The 17,638-nt window shown below is 44.7% G+C and overlaps 1 protein-coding gene across 4 annotated transcripts in view; it reads right to left on the bottom strand.

Moving 5' to 3' along the window:
- Positions 1-17,638, bottom strand: part of ptdss1a (phosphatidylserine synthase 1a) — a 28,896-nt gene that overhangs the window by 9,291 nt on the left and 1,967 nt on the right. For all 4 annotated transcript variants that reach the window (XM_070551289.1, XM_070551287.1, XM_070551286.1 and 1 more), the window contains 5 exons: positions 7,151-7,195; positions 6,945-7,069; positions 6,687-6,845; positions 6,419-6,570; positions 5,940-6,081 (listed from right to left, as the gene is read on the bottom strand). In XM_070551289.1, the coding sequence (XP_070407390.1) occupies positions 5,940-6,081; positions 6,419-6,570; positions 6,687-6,845; positions 6,945-7,069; positions 7,151-7,195 (623 nt within the window). The remainder of the gene's footprint in view (positions 1-5,939; positions 6,082-6,418; positions 6,571-6,686; positions 6,846-6,944; positions 7,070-7,150; positions 7,196-17,638) is intronic.

Below are 17,638 nucleotides of genomic sequence, written 5' to 3'. Positions count from 1 at the left end.
TTTGTGGTGTTTGTATAGACCCTCTTTTGCATTTCACATTCTGATTCGCCAGTAAACCAAAATATGACAATTATAAAAACTATTCCACGCCACCTTTTCTTTAGTTTAAGCGTTCTAGAGAAGTCTCGGACCGGCCATCCGGACTTCCTCTTCAGCCAAAAAGAACCTCGACAAGCTGGATAAAATCTGTTTCAAGTTACACCTGACCGCAACGGTTCCTTCAGAATAAAAGCTGAACCTCACGACCCCTTCAGGGTCTCGGAGACGCCAGTGATAACCTGTCGTGACCTGGAAGCATTCCAAGACTAGTTTGGTCGGCACCGCAGCTTTTCTATCGGCTTCGGTTCCAAGGAGGGTCCAAGAGGACCTCGACATTCTGGATCTAACGGGGGCTTCCCCTGGGGTACGTAGACCGACAGATGGCATTTCATGTGTGTTATAAATCTCCTACTAAAGTTTAGAGCGAAACATTCACTCCCACTCAGAACTAACTGCTTCTCCGGATCCGAGGTTCTGATAACATTCCACACACACACCATCATCTCACGTCTCACTCCACCTTAGTTCCATCAGTACACAGAGTGTTAAAGTTAGTCTTGTTTAAATTGTGTAGAAATAAATTTCTTAACTATTTTAAACCTGACTCTCTCTCTTTCCTCGGAGTTAATACGAAGTGTCGCTTAATCCCTGCAATAAAAAGTTCCGATCGTCTGGTTGAAATATTCTAAGATCCATTAGATTGATATTTCATATTTCTATGGAATCTCACATTTTATGGTTCATAAGTAAGATGTAAAGTAAACTACCCATTCTTTACAATAAGTAGCTGCCATTAGGGCTGAAACGATTCCTCGAGTACCTCGAATAATTAGAGTACAAAAAAGCCTCGAGTCAAATTCTCTGCCTCGAGGCTTCGTTTAATTCATGTTTAACTAATTCATGGCTTTGCAATCGTCCGTGGTCATGTTTCACCCGGACCAAAATAAGTGACGCACATACACACTGCACTGAATGCACACGCGAGTAGCAAATGTAACTTAACTTTCTCTTAAGCCATGGTGGACAACGTGGACCCCGGTGGAGTGTGAAAAAGAAAGAAAATATCAAAGGTGTGGGACCAAGGCGGAAAACGTAGTCCAGTGTAAATACTGCAGCCTGACCAGGAAACATCCACATGTAAATGTCACTTCTGCAAGCGGACTCGGAGGTCCGCTATATATTCTGTGGACACTGTGCGACTTTTTCATTTGTAGTACTCAGTGTCAGCTCACACTGCGCGTCTGGTAGCAACACGTCGGACTTAAAATGTGCTAAAAATAGCAGTTTTTACAACACGTCAGACTTTTTACTGTGTTGTTAGCGATGTCTGTTGTCCCTCGGGATTGCTGCAGGAGGACGCAGGCATTTATGAGAGGAAAACGAAAGACAGTGAACAAATGTTTTGTGATCAGTATAATTTGACATAACCACGGCAAACATGCTTTTTCGACAATCCTCGTTATTGTGTGTGAAGAAAAAGTGTAGAGATTAAAGCGGATGTGTTAATAGGGAAACAGCTGGCGAGCCATGTTAGCACATCTGGCTACAACTTCTGGATCAATTTTATACACATTTTGTTATTAATTATCTTCTGTGGCAGCAGTAGCTCAACAAGTTGAGCGGGTTGTCCATCAATCGGAAGGTTGCAGGTTCGATCCCGACTCCGGACAGAGAATTCTGCTGTTGTGTCCTTGGGCAAGACACTTAACCCACGTTGCCTGCTGGTGGTGGTCGGAGGGACCGGTGGCGCCTGTGCTCGGCAGCCTCGCCTCTGTCAGTGCGCACCAGGGCAGCTGTGGCTACATTGTAGCTCATCCCCACCAGTGTGTGAATGTGTGTGTGAGTGGATGAATGATACACTGTAGTGTAAAGCACTTTGGAGTCCTCACTCTGAGAGGCGCTATACAAGTGCGGGTCATTTATCATTCTGTTGAAAGATAACTTTAACCTACATGAGCGAACGGTACTGGTTGCCGTCACCATCGATTAAAGCAGCTCTCGGCTGGGCCCAAGGGCATGTGGGCGACGCTGCGGCTCCCAGTGTTTTCTTTGCTGTGGGAAACGGGTAATAATGGCTCTTTGGTGGGAAAAGGTTGCCGACCCCTGGTTCAATCGAATTGTTTCCTTCTCTTCCTGCCTTGTTTGAGGTGCTTGTAAGTCGCGTGACTTTCACAGACCTCGCGACCAGTCAAACTCAGCCTATGCTATTAGAAAATCTCATTTTTTCACATTACAAGTATACAGGTGCTGGCCAGTAAATTAGAATATCATCAAAAGGTTGAAAATATTTCAGTAATTCCATTCAAAACGTGAAACTTGTACATTATATTCATGCAATGCACACAGACCAATGTATTTCCGATGTTTATTACGTTTAATTTTGATATTTATAGGTGACAACCAATGAAAACATCAAATCTGGTATCTCAGAAAATTAGAATATTCTAAAGGCCAATGAAAAAATGTTTGTTTCTCTAATGTTGGCCAACTGAAAAGAATGAACATGAAAAGAATGTGCATGTATAGCACTCAATACTTAGTCGGGGCTCCTTTTGCCTCAATAACTGCAGTAATGCGGCGTGGCATGGACTCGATCAGTCTGTGGCACTGCTCAGGTGTTATGAGAGCCCAGGTTGCTCTGATAGTCGTCTTCAGCTCCTCTGCATTGTTGGGTCTAGCGTATTGCATCCTCCGCTTCACAATACCCCATAGATTTTCTATGGGGTTAAGGTCAGGCGAGTTTGCTGGCCAATCAAGGACAGGGATACCATGGTCCTTGAACCAGGTGCTGGTGGTTTTGGCACTGTGTGCAGGTGCCAAGTCCTGTTGAAAGGTGAAGTCTGCATCCCCATAAAGTTGGTCAGCAGCAGGAAGCATGAAGTGCTCTAAAACTTCCTGGTAGACGGCTGCATTGACCCTGGACCTCAGGAAACAGAGTGGGCCAACACCGGCAGATGACATGGCACCCCACACCATCACTGACGGTGGAAACTTTACACTGGACCTCATGCAACGTGGATTCTGTGCTTCTCCGCTCTTCCTCCAGACTCTGGGTCCTTGATTTCCAAAGGAAATGCAGAACTTGCTTTCATCAGAAAACATAACTTTGGACCACTCAGCATCAGTCCAGTCCTTTTTGTCCTTGGCCCAGGCGAGACGCTTCTTGCGCTGTTTCTTGTTCAAGAGTGGCTTGACACACGGAATGCGACACCTGAATCCCATGTCTTTCATGAGTCTCCTCGTGGTGGTTCTTGAAGCGCTGACTCCAGCTGCAGTCCACTCTTTGTGGATCTCCCCCACATTTTTGAATGGGTTTGTCGTCACAATTCTCTGCAGGGTGCGGTTATCCCTAGAGCTTGTACACTTTTTTCTACCACATTTTTTCCGTCCCTTCGCCTGTCTGTTAATGTGCTTGGACACAGAGCTCTGCGAACAGCCAGCTTCTTTAGCAATCACCTTTTGTGTCTGGCCCTTCTTGTGCAAGGTGTCAATGATTGTCTTTTGGACAGCTGTTAAGTCAGAAGTCTTCCCCATGATTGTGGTGCCTTCAAAACAAGACTGAGGGACCTTTTAAAGGCCTTTGCAGGTGTTTTGAGTAAATCAGCTGATTAGAGTGGCAGCAGGTGTCTTCTATATTCAGCCTTTTCAGAATATTCTAATTTTTTGAGATACCAAATTTGGAGTTTTCATTAGTTGTCACTTATGAATATCAAATTTAAATGTAATGAACATTGGAAATACATTGGTCTGTGTGCATTGCATGAATATAATGTACAAGTTTCACGTTTTGAATGGAATTACTGAAATATTTTCAACCTTTTGATGATATTCTAATTTACTGGCCAGCACCTGTAATTGCATATGCAGTTAATTGTTCAGTCTTAGGAAGAACAACATATGATAGAGCTTTCGTCAGTCATGATGATGAAACAGCCCTGAGACTGACATAATGTCAGCCTCGATAGGAGACAAAGATCGCAACATTTAAAAATTGTGGTCCAGTTTAGAAGAAAAAAAGAGATGAGCTACAGAGGTGTGAAAAACTATCTGCCTCCTTCCTGATTTCTTATTCTTTTGCATGTTTGTCACACAAAATGTTTCTGATCATCAAACACATTTAACCGTTACTCAAAGATAACACAAGTAAACACAAAATGCAGTTTGAAATGATGGTTTTTATTATTTAGGGAGAGAACAAAATCCAAACCTACATTGCCCTGTGTGAAAAAGTAATTGCCCCCTTGTTAAAAAATAACCCAACTGTGGTGTTCCACACCTGAGTTCAATATCTGTAGCCACCCCCACACCTGATTACTGCCACACCTGTTTCAATCAAGACATCACTTAAATATGAGCTGCCTGACACAGAGAAGTAGACCAAAAGCACCTCAGAAGCTAGACATCATGCCAAGATCCGAAGAAATTCAAGAACAAATGAGAACAAAAGTAACTGAGATCTATCATCTGGTAAAGGTTATAAAGCCATTTCTAAAGCTTTGGGACTCCAGAGAACCACAGTGAGAGCCATTATCCACAAATGGCAACAACATGGAACAGTGGTGAACCTTCCCAGGAGTGGGCGGCCGACCAAAATTACCCCAAGAGCGCAGAGACAACTCATCCGAGAGGTCACCAAAGACCCCAGGACAACTTCTAAAGAGCTGCAGGCCTCACTTAAGGTCAAAGTTCACGACTCCACCATGAGAAAGAGACTGGGCTAAAATGGCCTGCATGGCAGATTTCCAAGACACAAACCACTGTTAAGCAAAAAGAACATTAGGGCTCGTCTCAGTTTTGCTAAGAAACATCTCAATGATTGCCAAGACTTTTGGGAAAATACCTCGTGGACTGATGAGACAAAAGTTTAACTGTTTGGAAGGCAAATGTCCCGTTACATCTGGCGTAGAAGTAACACAGCATTTCAGACAAAGAACATCATACCAACAGTAAAATATGGTGGTGGTAGTGTGATGGTCTGGGGTTGTTTTGCTGATTCAGGAACTGGAAGGCTTGCTGTGATAAATGGAACCATGAATTCTACTGTCTACCAAAACAACCTGAAGGAGAACGTCCGGCCATCTGTTGGTCAACTAAAGCTGAAGCCATCTTGGGTGCTGCAGCAGGACAATGACCCAAAACACACCAGCAAATCCACCTCTGGATGGCTGAAGAACAACAAAATGAAGACTTTGGGGTGGCCTAGTCAAAGTCCTGACCTGAATCCTGTTGAGATGCTATGGCATGACCTTAAAAAGGCGGTTCATGCTAGAAAACCCTCAAATAAAGCTGAATTACAACAATTCTGCAAAGATGAGTGGGCCAAAATTCCTCCAGAGCGCTGTAAAAGACTCGTAGCAAGTTATCGCAAACGCTTGACTGCAGTTATTGCTGCTAAGGGAGGCCCAACCAGTTATTAGGTTCAGGGGGCAATTACTTTTTCACACAGGGCAATGTAGGTTTGGATTTTGTTCTCTCCGTAAATAATGAAAACCATCATTTCAAAACTGCATTTTGTGTTTACTTGTGTTATCTTTGAGTAACGGTTAAATGTGTTTGATGATCTGAAACATTTTGTGTGACAAACATGCAAAAGAATAAGAAATCAGGAAGGGGGCAGATAGTTTCACTGTAAGGGCAAGTCTCAGCAGGAGCGAGACTAAAGCCCAAAAACACATCACAGGTGTGTGGATGTTCCTATTAACTAATAATTCAGGACGAACTCTTGCTCCTAATAGATAATCTGATAATGATCAGACATGCGAGTTATTTGGATCTTTGAGGCTTTGAATTTCAGCAACAAAGAGACTATTTATATTAGCATTATTTAGCATGCGCTAAAGATTTGATGGTCTCTGACTAATCAGCACTGGATTCACCGCAAGATGGTAGAAGAAACCCACCTGCCAGATGATCATGAACAGATAGACGCCCATGACTCGCTGCAGTGAAGACTTTGGGTCAAGCCAGCGCACGTAGGTCCAGCTCGCAGGGGTGAACTGCAGCACGGCTCGTTTGAGCTTCCCTGTGGTGGTGTGGATATCTCTGGTAAGTGAACAAGGACAACAACTACCATCACTCATCGAGTCAATATCTTGAAATAATGTGCAGAAGCAATAAAGTTGTAAAGTAAATGAAACATTTTACAAATTTATTTTGGCAATATTGTAAAGTAGTTAAAGGTCAACAAGTGTTTTTGAAAAATCCACATGGTAGGTAAAGATAGGTCAAATCTTCACACACACAAACAAACACGCGCACACACACACACGCGCACACACACACACAAACACGCGCGCACTCACACTTGGAAGTTGGAGCCATTATGTACAACCAAACTATGAAAACAGTTGTAATCTATTTTCTGGAGCGGAGGTCGTACTTAATACTGGCCCAGTGGTACGTTCTCATCTCTAAAAAACGGCAGACGGTCATGCCAAGCCAGATTCCTCCTCCGTTGCACAGCAGGATGTCCAGAATTACTTGGTCCCACCAGCACTCAGCAAAGTTAGGCAACAGATGCATGAAGAAAAGCTAAAAACAAGATCAAACAACAAAAATAAAAGGAATGACCAAGGTTCAAACATTTCCTCATTACACATACTGATGACATCACAAGAAGACAATAGAAGCAGGCTGTGTTTGCCTACCTCCGTAAGCTCCCAGGTAATACTGATGGTCCAGCAAAGGCCATAGCTCCTAATTAGAAGGGCCTTCATCCCCCAGCCCCAGAAATGGCTGAAAGCAAAAATGTCAAAATGGCTCAGGATTCTCTCCCAGGTGATGACGTGGCAGTTTACAGCATATTCCTGCAGGCAGTGGCACAGAGAAGCTCATTAATGATGACTGGTAATAAGCCCCGCCCCTGCTGGGCCTGTAAACAGAGACTGTAAGCAGTCATCACTAACCATTATGTCTGCTTCTCTTTTGGCATAGCGCAAGTTGGGATCCAGCCAGTACATGAGCTGCTTTACCTGTTGCCAGTTCAGGAAGATGATGAAAACCAGGAAGAGGAAGTAGAGCACGCTCAGGCCTTCAAAATAAGAAAGGATGTGATCTCAAAGAGGGAAAAAGGTTAACGGGAAAACAGTTTCTACTTTTGGCAGATACTCACCAAAAACTATCCGCCATATTGCTGGATGTGGTCTAGTAAAAGGTCCTGGAATGAGATCGGTCAATGAAATGATGTCAGGTATATGTATGGCTTTGCTAGGGAGCTACAATCACTGATTCATAACAATGACAAAGCACTGACAGCTGCTGTTCAAGGTTGTGTTCAGGAAGTTTCCACAGGATCCTTTACTTCCTCCCATATCAGGGCCTGTTTATAGCCTCAGCTCCAAACCAGCAGTCCTGACAGCTACCGTTAAAACACCACAGTAACGTCTCAATCAGACACAACCGGCAGGTAAGCTGCTCTCTTCTCTGTTGATCCTCTACCAGAGAACCCATACACAAACAGAAGCACTTTACTCTTCTGTCACTGCTGCCCCACGTACGTGCCTCTGGTGTCATTCTGACTTAACTAAGGTTTAAAGTGAAGTAAATTACTACAAATAAGCGGTCTGACACACACACACACACACACACACACACACACACACACACACACACACACACACAGTTTATAACACCTGATTAATTTGATATTTAGGGCTGATTATCTCTTGCTAAATAGATCAATTATGTGTCATTGACTGTAAATATTAAATGAGGGGAAAAAAGCATTTTTAGGCCCGAGCAGCAAAAGCGCTGCGAAGGCCTCTTGTTTTTGCTCTGATTTATTAGGCCCGAGCAGTGAAGCTGCGAAGGCCTATTGTATCTGCTCCGTTTCTTTTTTTTTTTTTTCTTTTTTTTTCTTCCGCGTCTTTGGGTGGCCTTTAGGGGGTCTTAGCATATCCAAAAACTCACCAAATTCTGGCCCAATATAGAAAGTGCGTGAAATTTACGTATTTCACTGGCACCGTGAAAGTTGGTAAAAAAATGTTTCAACAGCGCCCCCTAGAAAATTAAAAATACCCCTCTGCTTTGACCTTTTTTCATAGTAGATCGATGAAATTTGGTACACTTGTAGAACTCAACAATACGCACAGAAAAGCCTCTTGCACCCATGGTCAATATCAAACAGGAAGTCGGCCATTTTGGACTAAAGTGGCCATTTTGACCCCGTTTTGGCCATTTCTAGGGTCTACATTTGGTTGAACAGTTTGGTCATTTTTCGCACGATTGTCTCAAAAATAGTGTGCGATCGAACAGAAGCGATGGATGAATCAAATGAGCAAATAAAATTGACTTTTCGTAAATAGTGAAGGGGCGGGGCCAGGCCTCAAAGTTCAAGCACTCGCCCAAAAAATTCAAATTGCTTTAATTTCATAAATGAAAGAATTACAGTTAAAGTAATTATCTATGGACAATCGGCATCGCCCCCCGAAGACAAATGAATGGTTGATTGATGATGTCACATAAGCCCCGCCCCCTCAGGCCTTAAAAGGTCAAGTTTTACTGGGAAATTTTCCAAAATTCGCCCTTTCAACTAATCACCCCAAATTTGTAGCAGTTAACTGAAGACAAGTTGGGGTTGCTTGGCGTCACTTTATGTGAGTTTTCTGCAGAAGGCGGGGCTGTGGCGGCGCGGCGAAGTCAGGAGTACCGCCGTGGCCTTACGTTTGCCTCCCATTTCGTCATTTCTAAAGATATCGTCACGAAACTTCTTGTGAGTGATCCTAGTCTGGCCCCCCAAAAGATGTGATGTGAACATCCGGTGGGCGTGGCCTATTTTCTGAAATAGCGCCCCCTAGGACCATTAAAACTGTCAGCCCCAAGCCATGCTTTGACTGAGGATTACGAAATCTGGTACACTAATGTGGTGTCTCAGGACCTACAAAAAAGTCTCTTGGAGCCAAGTGCAAAGTCGCACAGGAAGTCGGCCATTTTGGTCCAAGTGCGCAATTTAGTGGTTTTCACACACGTTGTTTGGAGAGTGATGCTCCGTCGCCCTTTTCACCAATCGCCTTCAAACTTCTGCTATATACTCTTAAGACATAGAGGAAAAAATTCAACCGTCGGATTTTAAATAAGTATAAAGGTGTGGGCGTGGCTAAGCCTCAAACTTTGACCTTTCGCCACGCCACTCTTTTTTTCACAGCTCCCTATTGGACTCCTTTTACCCAATCACCAGGAATCTCTGGGAAATAGCAGCAGGCAAGTTGAGGTCACTTGGTCTCCAGTACTGGAAGGTTTTGAAAAAAGGCGGGGCTTTGGGAGCATGGCGAAATTCGCCATCACGCCATGGAAATACGTTTGTCTCTCATTTCTTCAATCATTGTGACATCACCACACAATTTCTGATGAGTGATCTTACTCTGACCCCTAATAGAATTGGACAGCTGAAGCTTGTGGGCGTGGCCTATTTTCTGAAATAGCGCCCCCTAGGACCATTAAAACTATCAGCCCCAAGCCATGCTTTGACTGAGGATCACGAAATTTGGCACACTAATGTAGTGTCTCAGGACCTACAAAAAAGTCTCTTGGAGCGAAGTCCAATGTCGCAAAGGAGGTCGGCCATTTTGGTCCAAGTACTCGATTTAGTGGTTTTCGCACACGTTATTAGGAGAATGATGTCTCGTCGTCCTTTCCACCGATCACCTTCAAACTCCTGCTATTTCCTCTTAAGACATAGAGGAAAAAATTCAACCATCGGATTTTAAATAAGTATAAAGGTGTGGGCGTGGCTAAGCCTCAAACTTTGACCAGTCGCCATTACGTTACTTGACTTAATAACTCCCATGTGCATGATCAGATCAATTTCAAACTTTGTCTGTGTGATCACTGACCACATCTGAAGACAGTGACAATGTGGACAGCTGACATCACCTAAGCCCCGCCCCCTGACTACAGGAAGTCTACTGTTTTATGGTGAAATGCCCATATTTGTCCCCTCTAATTTAGTCAACATGACACTAAGGTCATGCACTGTCTTCATGATGTTGTAATGACCATTCAGATCTGATAGCTTTTCAGAAAGGGAGGCTGCTTTGATGCCATGGCGATTTCTGGCGTGACGCTGTGACCTTACGTTTGACTGTAACTTCCACAAACAGCCTCCGATTTGCCCGAGACTGAACATCACATCACCAGTGTGGTAAAGATAGAGTATCTCCTAGTGGTGAGACGTGTAATGGTGGGCTCAGAGGGGATGCTGAGTCAGGGTGAGGTGTGGACGAGGAGGCCGTTCACGGTTTCTGGTGTCGGGGTGGTTGACTTTCTGTTCCGCCAGACGTGCCCTGGAGCCCCCGGCTGCCGGCCAGGACGGAGAAGCGCGGAGCTGGGTTTGGAGAGCATCTGGGATGGAGCGGAGGGGGCGCGGACGGAGGACGAGCAGCTTCGCTGCGAGGGCCGAACGACGCTGCTTGCAGCTTTAATTATTTCTTTCTTTTTAGGCCCGAGCAGCGAAAGCGCTGCGAAGGCCTCTTGTTTTTGCTCTGATTATTCTTTCTTTCTTTATTATTCCGGTGCCACTTTGAATGGCTTTTTGGGGACCTTAACATACCCCAAAACTCACAATATTTTGCCCACTTGTCAGGCCTGGTGAAAAATTTGATATTTTAAAGGTCTCAAAAAAATCGCAAAGAAAATGGCTGAACAGCGCCCCCTACAAACTGAAAAAAACCCCTCTCCATAAAGCTTAGTTTATCGTACAGTTATGAAATTTGGTACACTTGTAGTACTCAACGGTCCGCACAGAAAAGTCTCTTGCAAGCATGGTCAATATCAAACAGGAAGTCGGCCATTTTGGGTTGAAATGGCGATTTTTAGCCGTTTTGGCCGTTTTTAGGGTCCGTTTCTGATTGGATTGCTCGATCATTTTTCGCACGATTGTCTCAAAAATTGTGTAAAATTGCTCAGAAGGGATGGGCGAACAAAATGAGACGAGGATTCTGAGTTTTCGTATATGTTGAAGGGGCGGGGCCAGGCCTCAAAGTTTGACTACTCACCAAAAATATTTAAATTGCTATAACTTCATAACTGAATGGAATAGAGTTACCAAACTTTCTGTGGTCATTCGTCATCCACCCACAAAGTAAATTGAATGGTCAGATGATGACATCACACAAGCCCCGCCCCCTCAGGACCAAAAAGATCAAGTTTTCCTGTGAAAGGTCCCAAATTGCCCCATTTCACTTAATCACCACGAATTTGTAGCTGGTAACTCAAGACAAGTGGGGGTTGCTTGGCGTCACTTTATAGGAGTTTTCGGCAGAGGGCGGGGCTGTGGCGGCGCGGCGAAGTCAGGCATACCACCGTGGCCTTATGTTTGCCTCCCATTTCGTCATTTCTAAAGATATTGTCACGAAACTTCTTGTGAGTGATCCTAGTCCGGTCCCTCACAAAATTTGTTGTGAACATCCGGTGGGCGTGGCCTATTTTCTGAAATAGCGCCCCCTAGGACCATTAAAACTGTCAGCCCCAAGCCATGCTTTGACTGAGGATTACGAAATTTGGTACACTAATGTGGGGTCTCAGGACCTACAAAAAAGTCTCTTGGAGCCAAGTGCAAAGTCGCACAGGAAGTCGGCCATTTTGGTCCAAGTACTCGATTTAGTGGTTTTCGCACACTTTGTTTGGAGAGTGATGCTCCGTCGCCCTTTTCACCAATCGCCTTCAAACGTCTGCTATATATTCTTAAGACTTAAAGGAAAAAATTCAACCGTCGGATTTTAAATAAGTATAAAGGTGTGGGCGTGGCTAAGCCTCAAACTTTGACTTGTCGCCACGCTACTCTTTTTTTCACAGCTCCCTATTGGGCTCCTTTTACCCAATCACCAGGAATCTCTGGCAAATAGCAGCACACAAATTGAGGTCACTTGGTCTCCAGTACTGGCAGGTTTTGAAAAAAGGCGGGGCTTTGGGAGCATGGCGAATTTTGCCATAAAGCCATGGAAATACGCTTGCCTCTCATTTCTTCATTTATCGTGATATCACCTCGATATTTGTTGTGAGTGATCCTAGTCTGACCCCCAATAGAAATAGACAGCTGAAGTTTGTGGGCGTGGCCTATTTTCTGAAATAGCGCCCCCTAGGACCATTAAAACTGTCAGCCCCTAGCCATGCTTTGACTGAGGATTAGGAAATTTGATACACTAATGTGGTGTCTCAGGACCTACAAAAAAGTCTCTTGGAGCTAAGTGCAAATTCGCACAGGAAATCGGCCATTTTGGTCCAAGTACTCGATTTAGTGGTTTTCGCACACGTTGTTTGGAGAGTGATGCTCCGTTACCCTTTTCACCAGTCGCCTTCAAACTTCTGCTATGTACTCTTAAGACAAAGGTGAAAAAATTCAACCGTCGGATTTTAAATAAGTATAAAGGTGTGGGCGTGGCTAAGCCTCAAACTTTGACCTTTCGCCATTACATTACTTGACTTAATAACTCCCATGTGCATTATCAGATCTATATCAAACTTTGTCTGTGTGATCACTGACCACATCTCAAGACAATGACAATGTGGACAGCTGACATCACCTAAGCCCCGCCCCCTGAATACAGGAAGTCTATTGTTTTATGCTGAAATGCCCATATTTGTCCCCTCTAATTTAGTCAACGTGACACTAAGGTCATGCTCGGTCTTCATGATGCTGTAATGACCATTCAGATCTGAGAGCTTTCCAGATAGGGAGGGGATTTGATGCCATGGCGAATTCTAGCGTGGCGCCATGACCTTACGTTTGACTGCAACTTCCACAAACAGCCTCCGATCTGCCCGAGACTGAACATGGCAATGAACAATCATGCCCTTTAGCCAACGAGTCACAAACGGTTGGTGAACGTTGTATGATATCACCACAGTGCCCCCTACATACCTTTAAAACTGTAATAACTCCTCCAGACGAGGTTTTAACTGCACCAAACTTGCTATGTGTCATCACACAAAGGCACCCAACACAATCCTGTGGTAATTGGTTCATATCGCTTTAGCTCCGCCCCCTTGCAGATATTAAGCCCTGAATAACACATGCATGATGCAATTCACACCAAACTGCACACAAATGACTTTCATCAACCTACAAACTTCTTCATGGAATATTTCCTAAATTTGGGACAGTGGCCCCTAGTTTCAAAAAACCTTTGTAACTTCTGCAAAAAAGCTCCTAACTATATCAAAGTTGGTGAGAGTCATCACACAACTGCAATCAACACATGTAGATGCTCACTTGTTCAAATCACTTTAACTCCGCCCACTTACAGCTTTTTGTCTCTAAATGACCCATGCAACGTTTGATTGATGCCAAATTAACTGAAAACCATTTTTGATGACCAAAGATGACCTCTATGGGATTTAGTTGTAAATGGTCACAGCGCCCCCTAGATAGGTTTAGACTTTATTAACTTCTAAAGACAAAGCCAGAATGGCATTATAATTGGCTTGTGACATCACGTGACTGCACAAAACACATTGATGTGGTTGTTGGTTCAAATCCCTGTAGCTCCGCCCCTTTCAGCTCACTGGCTCTAGATAACACACACAACATCCATTTGATGCCAAAATAACAGAAAACCGTCGTGGTCAGCCAAAGCAGACCTCAATGGGATTTTTCTGTAGTTGGTCACAGCGCCCCCTAGATAACTTTATCTTTTGATAACTTTCAAAAACATTGTCAGAAAAGCTTTACAGGTGGTCTGTGTCATCACAACACCAGTGTGGTAAAGAAAATAGTATGCCCTAGTGGTGAGGCGTGTAATATAATGGTGGGCTCAGAGGGGATGCTGAGTCAGGGTGAGGTGTGGACGAGGTGACCGTTAGGGGTTTCTGGTGTCAGGGTGGTGGACTTTTCTGTTCCGCGGACGTGCCCTGGTGCCCCGGGCTGCCGGCCAGGCCGGAGCGGCGCGGAGCTGCGAGGGCCGAACGACGCTGCTTGCAGCTTTAATTTGTTATTCTTAGCCCGCTTTGAATGGCTTTTTGGGGACCTTAACATACCCCAAAACTCACAATATTTTGCAAACTTGTCAGGCCTGGTGAAAAATTTGATATTTTAAAGGTCCCAAAAAAATCGCAAAGAAAATGGCTGAACAGCGCCCCCTAGAAAGTGAAAAAAAACCCTCTCCATAAAGCTTAGTTTATCGTACAGTTATGAAATTCGGTACACTTGTAGTACTCCCTAGTCCGCACAGAAAAGTCTCTTGCAAGCATGGTCAATATCAAACAGGAAGTCGGCCATTTTGGGTTGAAATGGCGATTTTTAGCCGTTTTTGCCGTTTTTAGGGTCAGTTTCTGATTGGATTGCTCGATCATTTTTCGCACGATCGTCTCAAAAATTGTGTAAAATTGCTCAGAAGGGATGGGCGAACAAAATGAGACAAAGATTCTGACTTTTCGTATATGTTGAAGGGGCGGGGCCAGGCCTCGAAGTTTGACTACTCGCCAAAAAAATTAAAATTGCTATAACTTCATAATTGAATGGAATAGAGTTACCAAACTTTCTGTGGTCATTCGTCATCCACCCACAAAAGAAATTGAGTGGTCGGATGATGACATCACACAAGCCCCGCCCCTCAGGACCAAAAAGGTCAAGTTTTACTGTGAAAGGTCCCAAATTGCCCCATTTCAATTAATCACCACGAATTTGTAGCTGGTAACTCAAGACAAGTGGGGGTTGCTTGGCGTCACTTTTTGGGAGTTTTCGGCAGAGGGCGGGGCTGTGGCGGCGCGGCGAAGTCAGGCGTACCGCCGTGGCCTTACGTTTGCCTCCCATTTTGTCATTTCTAAAGATATCGTCACGAAACTTCTTGTGAGTGATCCTAGTCCGGCCCCCCAAAAGATCTGATGCGAACATCCGGTGGGCGTGGCCTATTTTCTGAAATAGCGCCCCCTAGGACCATTAAAACTGTCAGCCCCAAGCCATGCATTGACTGAGGATTACGAAATTTGGTACACTAATGTGATGTCTCAGGACCTACAAAAAAGTCTCTTGGAGCCAAGCGCAAATTCGCACAGGAAGTCGGCCATTTTGGTCCAAGTACGCGATTTAGTTGTTTTCGCACACGTTGTTTGGAGTGTGATGCTCCATCGCCCTTTTCACCAATCGCCTTCAAACTTCTGCTATATACTCTTAAGAAATAGGGGAAAAAAGTCTACCGTCTGATTTTTCAAAAGTTGAAAGGTGTGGGCGTGGCTAAGCCTCAAACTTTGACCTGTCGCCACGCCACTCTTTTTTTCACAGCTCCCTACTGGACTCCTTTTACCCAATCAGCAGGAATCTCTGTTAAATAGCAGTAGACAAGTTGAGGTTACTTGGTGTCCAGTACTGGCAGGTTTCAAAAAAAGGCGGGGCTTTGGGAGCATGGCGAAAATCGCCATCACGCCATGGAAATACGTTTGCCTCTCATTTCTTCAGTTATCGTGATATCGCTACGGAACTTCTGGTGAGTGATCCTAGTGTGACCCCCAAGAGAAATAGACAGCTGAAATTTGTGGGCCTGGCCTATTTTCTTAAATAGCGCCCCCTAGAGCCATTAAAACTGTCAGCCCCAAGCCATGCTTTGACTGAGGATTACGAAATTTGGTACACTAATGTGGTGTCTCAGGACCTACAAAAAAGTCTCTTGGAGCCAAGTGCAAAGTTGCACAGGAAGTCGGCCATTTTGGTCCAAATACTCGATTTAGTGGTTTTCGCACACATTGTTTGGACAGTGATGCTCCATCGTCCTTTTCACCAATCTCCTTCAAACTTCTGCTATATACTCTTAAGACATAGAGGGAAAAATTCAACCGTCGGATTTTTCAAAAGTTGAAAGGTGTGGGCGTGGCTAAGCATCAAACTTTAACCTTTCGCCATTACATTACATGACTTAACTCCCAAGTGCATGATCAGATCTATTTCAAACTTTGTCTGTTTGATCACTGACCACATCTCAAGACAACGACAATGTGGACAGCTGACATCACCTAAGCCCCGCCCCCTGACAACAGGAAGTCTATTGTTTTATGGTGAAATGCCCATATTTGTCCCCTCTAATTTAGTGAACATGACACTAAGGTCATACACTGTCTTCATGATGTTGTAATGACCATTCAGATCTGATAGCTTTCCAGAAAGGGAGGCGCTTTGATGCCATGGTGAATGCTGGTGTGACGCCATGACCTTACATTTGACTGTAACTTCCACAAACGGCCTCCGATTTGCCCGAGACTGAACATGGCAATGAACAATCATGCCCTTTAGCCAATGAGGCACAAACGGTTGGTGAATGTTATATAATGTCACCAAAGCTGACCTCAATGGGACTTTTCTGTAGTTGGTCACATCGCCCCCTAGATAACGTTATCCTTCGATAACTTTAAAAGACATGGTCAGAATAGCATTAAAGGTGGTCACTGCCATCACACCACCAGTGTGGTAAAGATAGAGGATTCCCTAGTGGTGAGACGTAAAATATAATGGTGGGCTCAAAGGGGATGCTGAGTCAGTGTGAGGTGCGGACAAGGTGGCCGTTAGCAGTTTCTGGTGTCGGGGTGGTCGACGTTTCTGTTTCGCAGACGTAGCCTGGTGCCCCGGGCTGCCGGCCAGGCCGGAGCGGCGCGGAGCTGCGAGGGCCGAACGACGCTGCTTGCAGCTTTAATTAACCTTGTATTTCCTTTTCAACAGATCCCACATGACAACCAAACAGCCCTGACCTGCTAACATCCTGGATTTGACGAGGTCATATTTCAGCTTCAGTGATAATTATGCTACTATAGCCTTCAATCATTCTTGATGTTGTTGTTGTTGTTGCTAAAACCAGTTAAGCTAAGGTTTCCCACAAGCACACAATTATCGAATTGCTTGTTTGCATCATACAGTAGCTCAAGAGGTAGTCCTCGAAGGGTTGCCACTAGCAGGATCAATCCCAGCTCCCTGCAGGGACTTCTACTGTTGTGTCCTCGGGCAAGGCACTTCCCCCTCCTTGCCTGCTGATGGTGGTCGGAGGGAACGGTGGTACTTGTGCTCAGCAGCCTCACCTCTGTCCATGTGCCCCAGGGCAGCTGTAGCTACGTTGTAGCTCACCACCATCAGCATCTGAATGTGTTTCCATGGATGAAAGAAGCGCTGTGAAGTGCTTTGGAGTCACGGACTATGAAAGGTGCTGTCTAAGAGCGGGTCATTTATGAACGTTACCTATAACAACACACTTGTCTAAAACGCCTGCCTCAGTCACCAGTTTCACTCAGAGACATTCGGACTTATCGGATGTATCCCATACTGTCTGGTGCCCGCGTTAACCTGCTTCGTCACTGCACCTGCCAGACACATTGCTATAAAACACTTGCTGTTATGTATTTTCAGTGGCCCTGTGGTACGAGTGCTGCCCTGGGACTGATAGGTTGGGGTTCGATTCCCGGTCGGGTCATACCAAAAACTTTAAATATGGAGCCCGATGCCTCCCTGCTTGACTCTCAGTTTTAAGGAGGTGGATTGGGGGGGTCGAACAACCAAATAGTTCCCGAGCTCAGCCACAGTCGCAACTCACCACTCCCCACGGGGATGAGTCAAATGCGGAGATGTAATTTCACCGGTGTGATGACGACTAATTGTACTTTAACGTTATTTCCCATTATAGTGAAGTTA

The sequence above is a fragment of the Nothobranchius furzeri genome, chromosome 5, assembly GCF_043380555.1.
Source record: "Nothobranchius furzeri strain GRZ-AD chromosome 5, NfurGRZ-RIMD1, whole genome shotgun sequence".
NCBI classification, from domain to species: domain Eukaryota; kingdom Metazoa; phylum Chordata; class Actinopteri; order Cyprinodontiformes; family Nothobranchiidae; genus Nothobranchius; species Nothobranchius furzeri.
The sequence above is the reverse complement of the archived record's forward strand: the minus strand, read 5'-3'. Positions and strand labels throughout refer to the sequence as shown.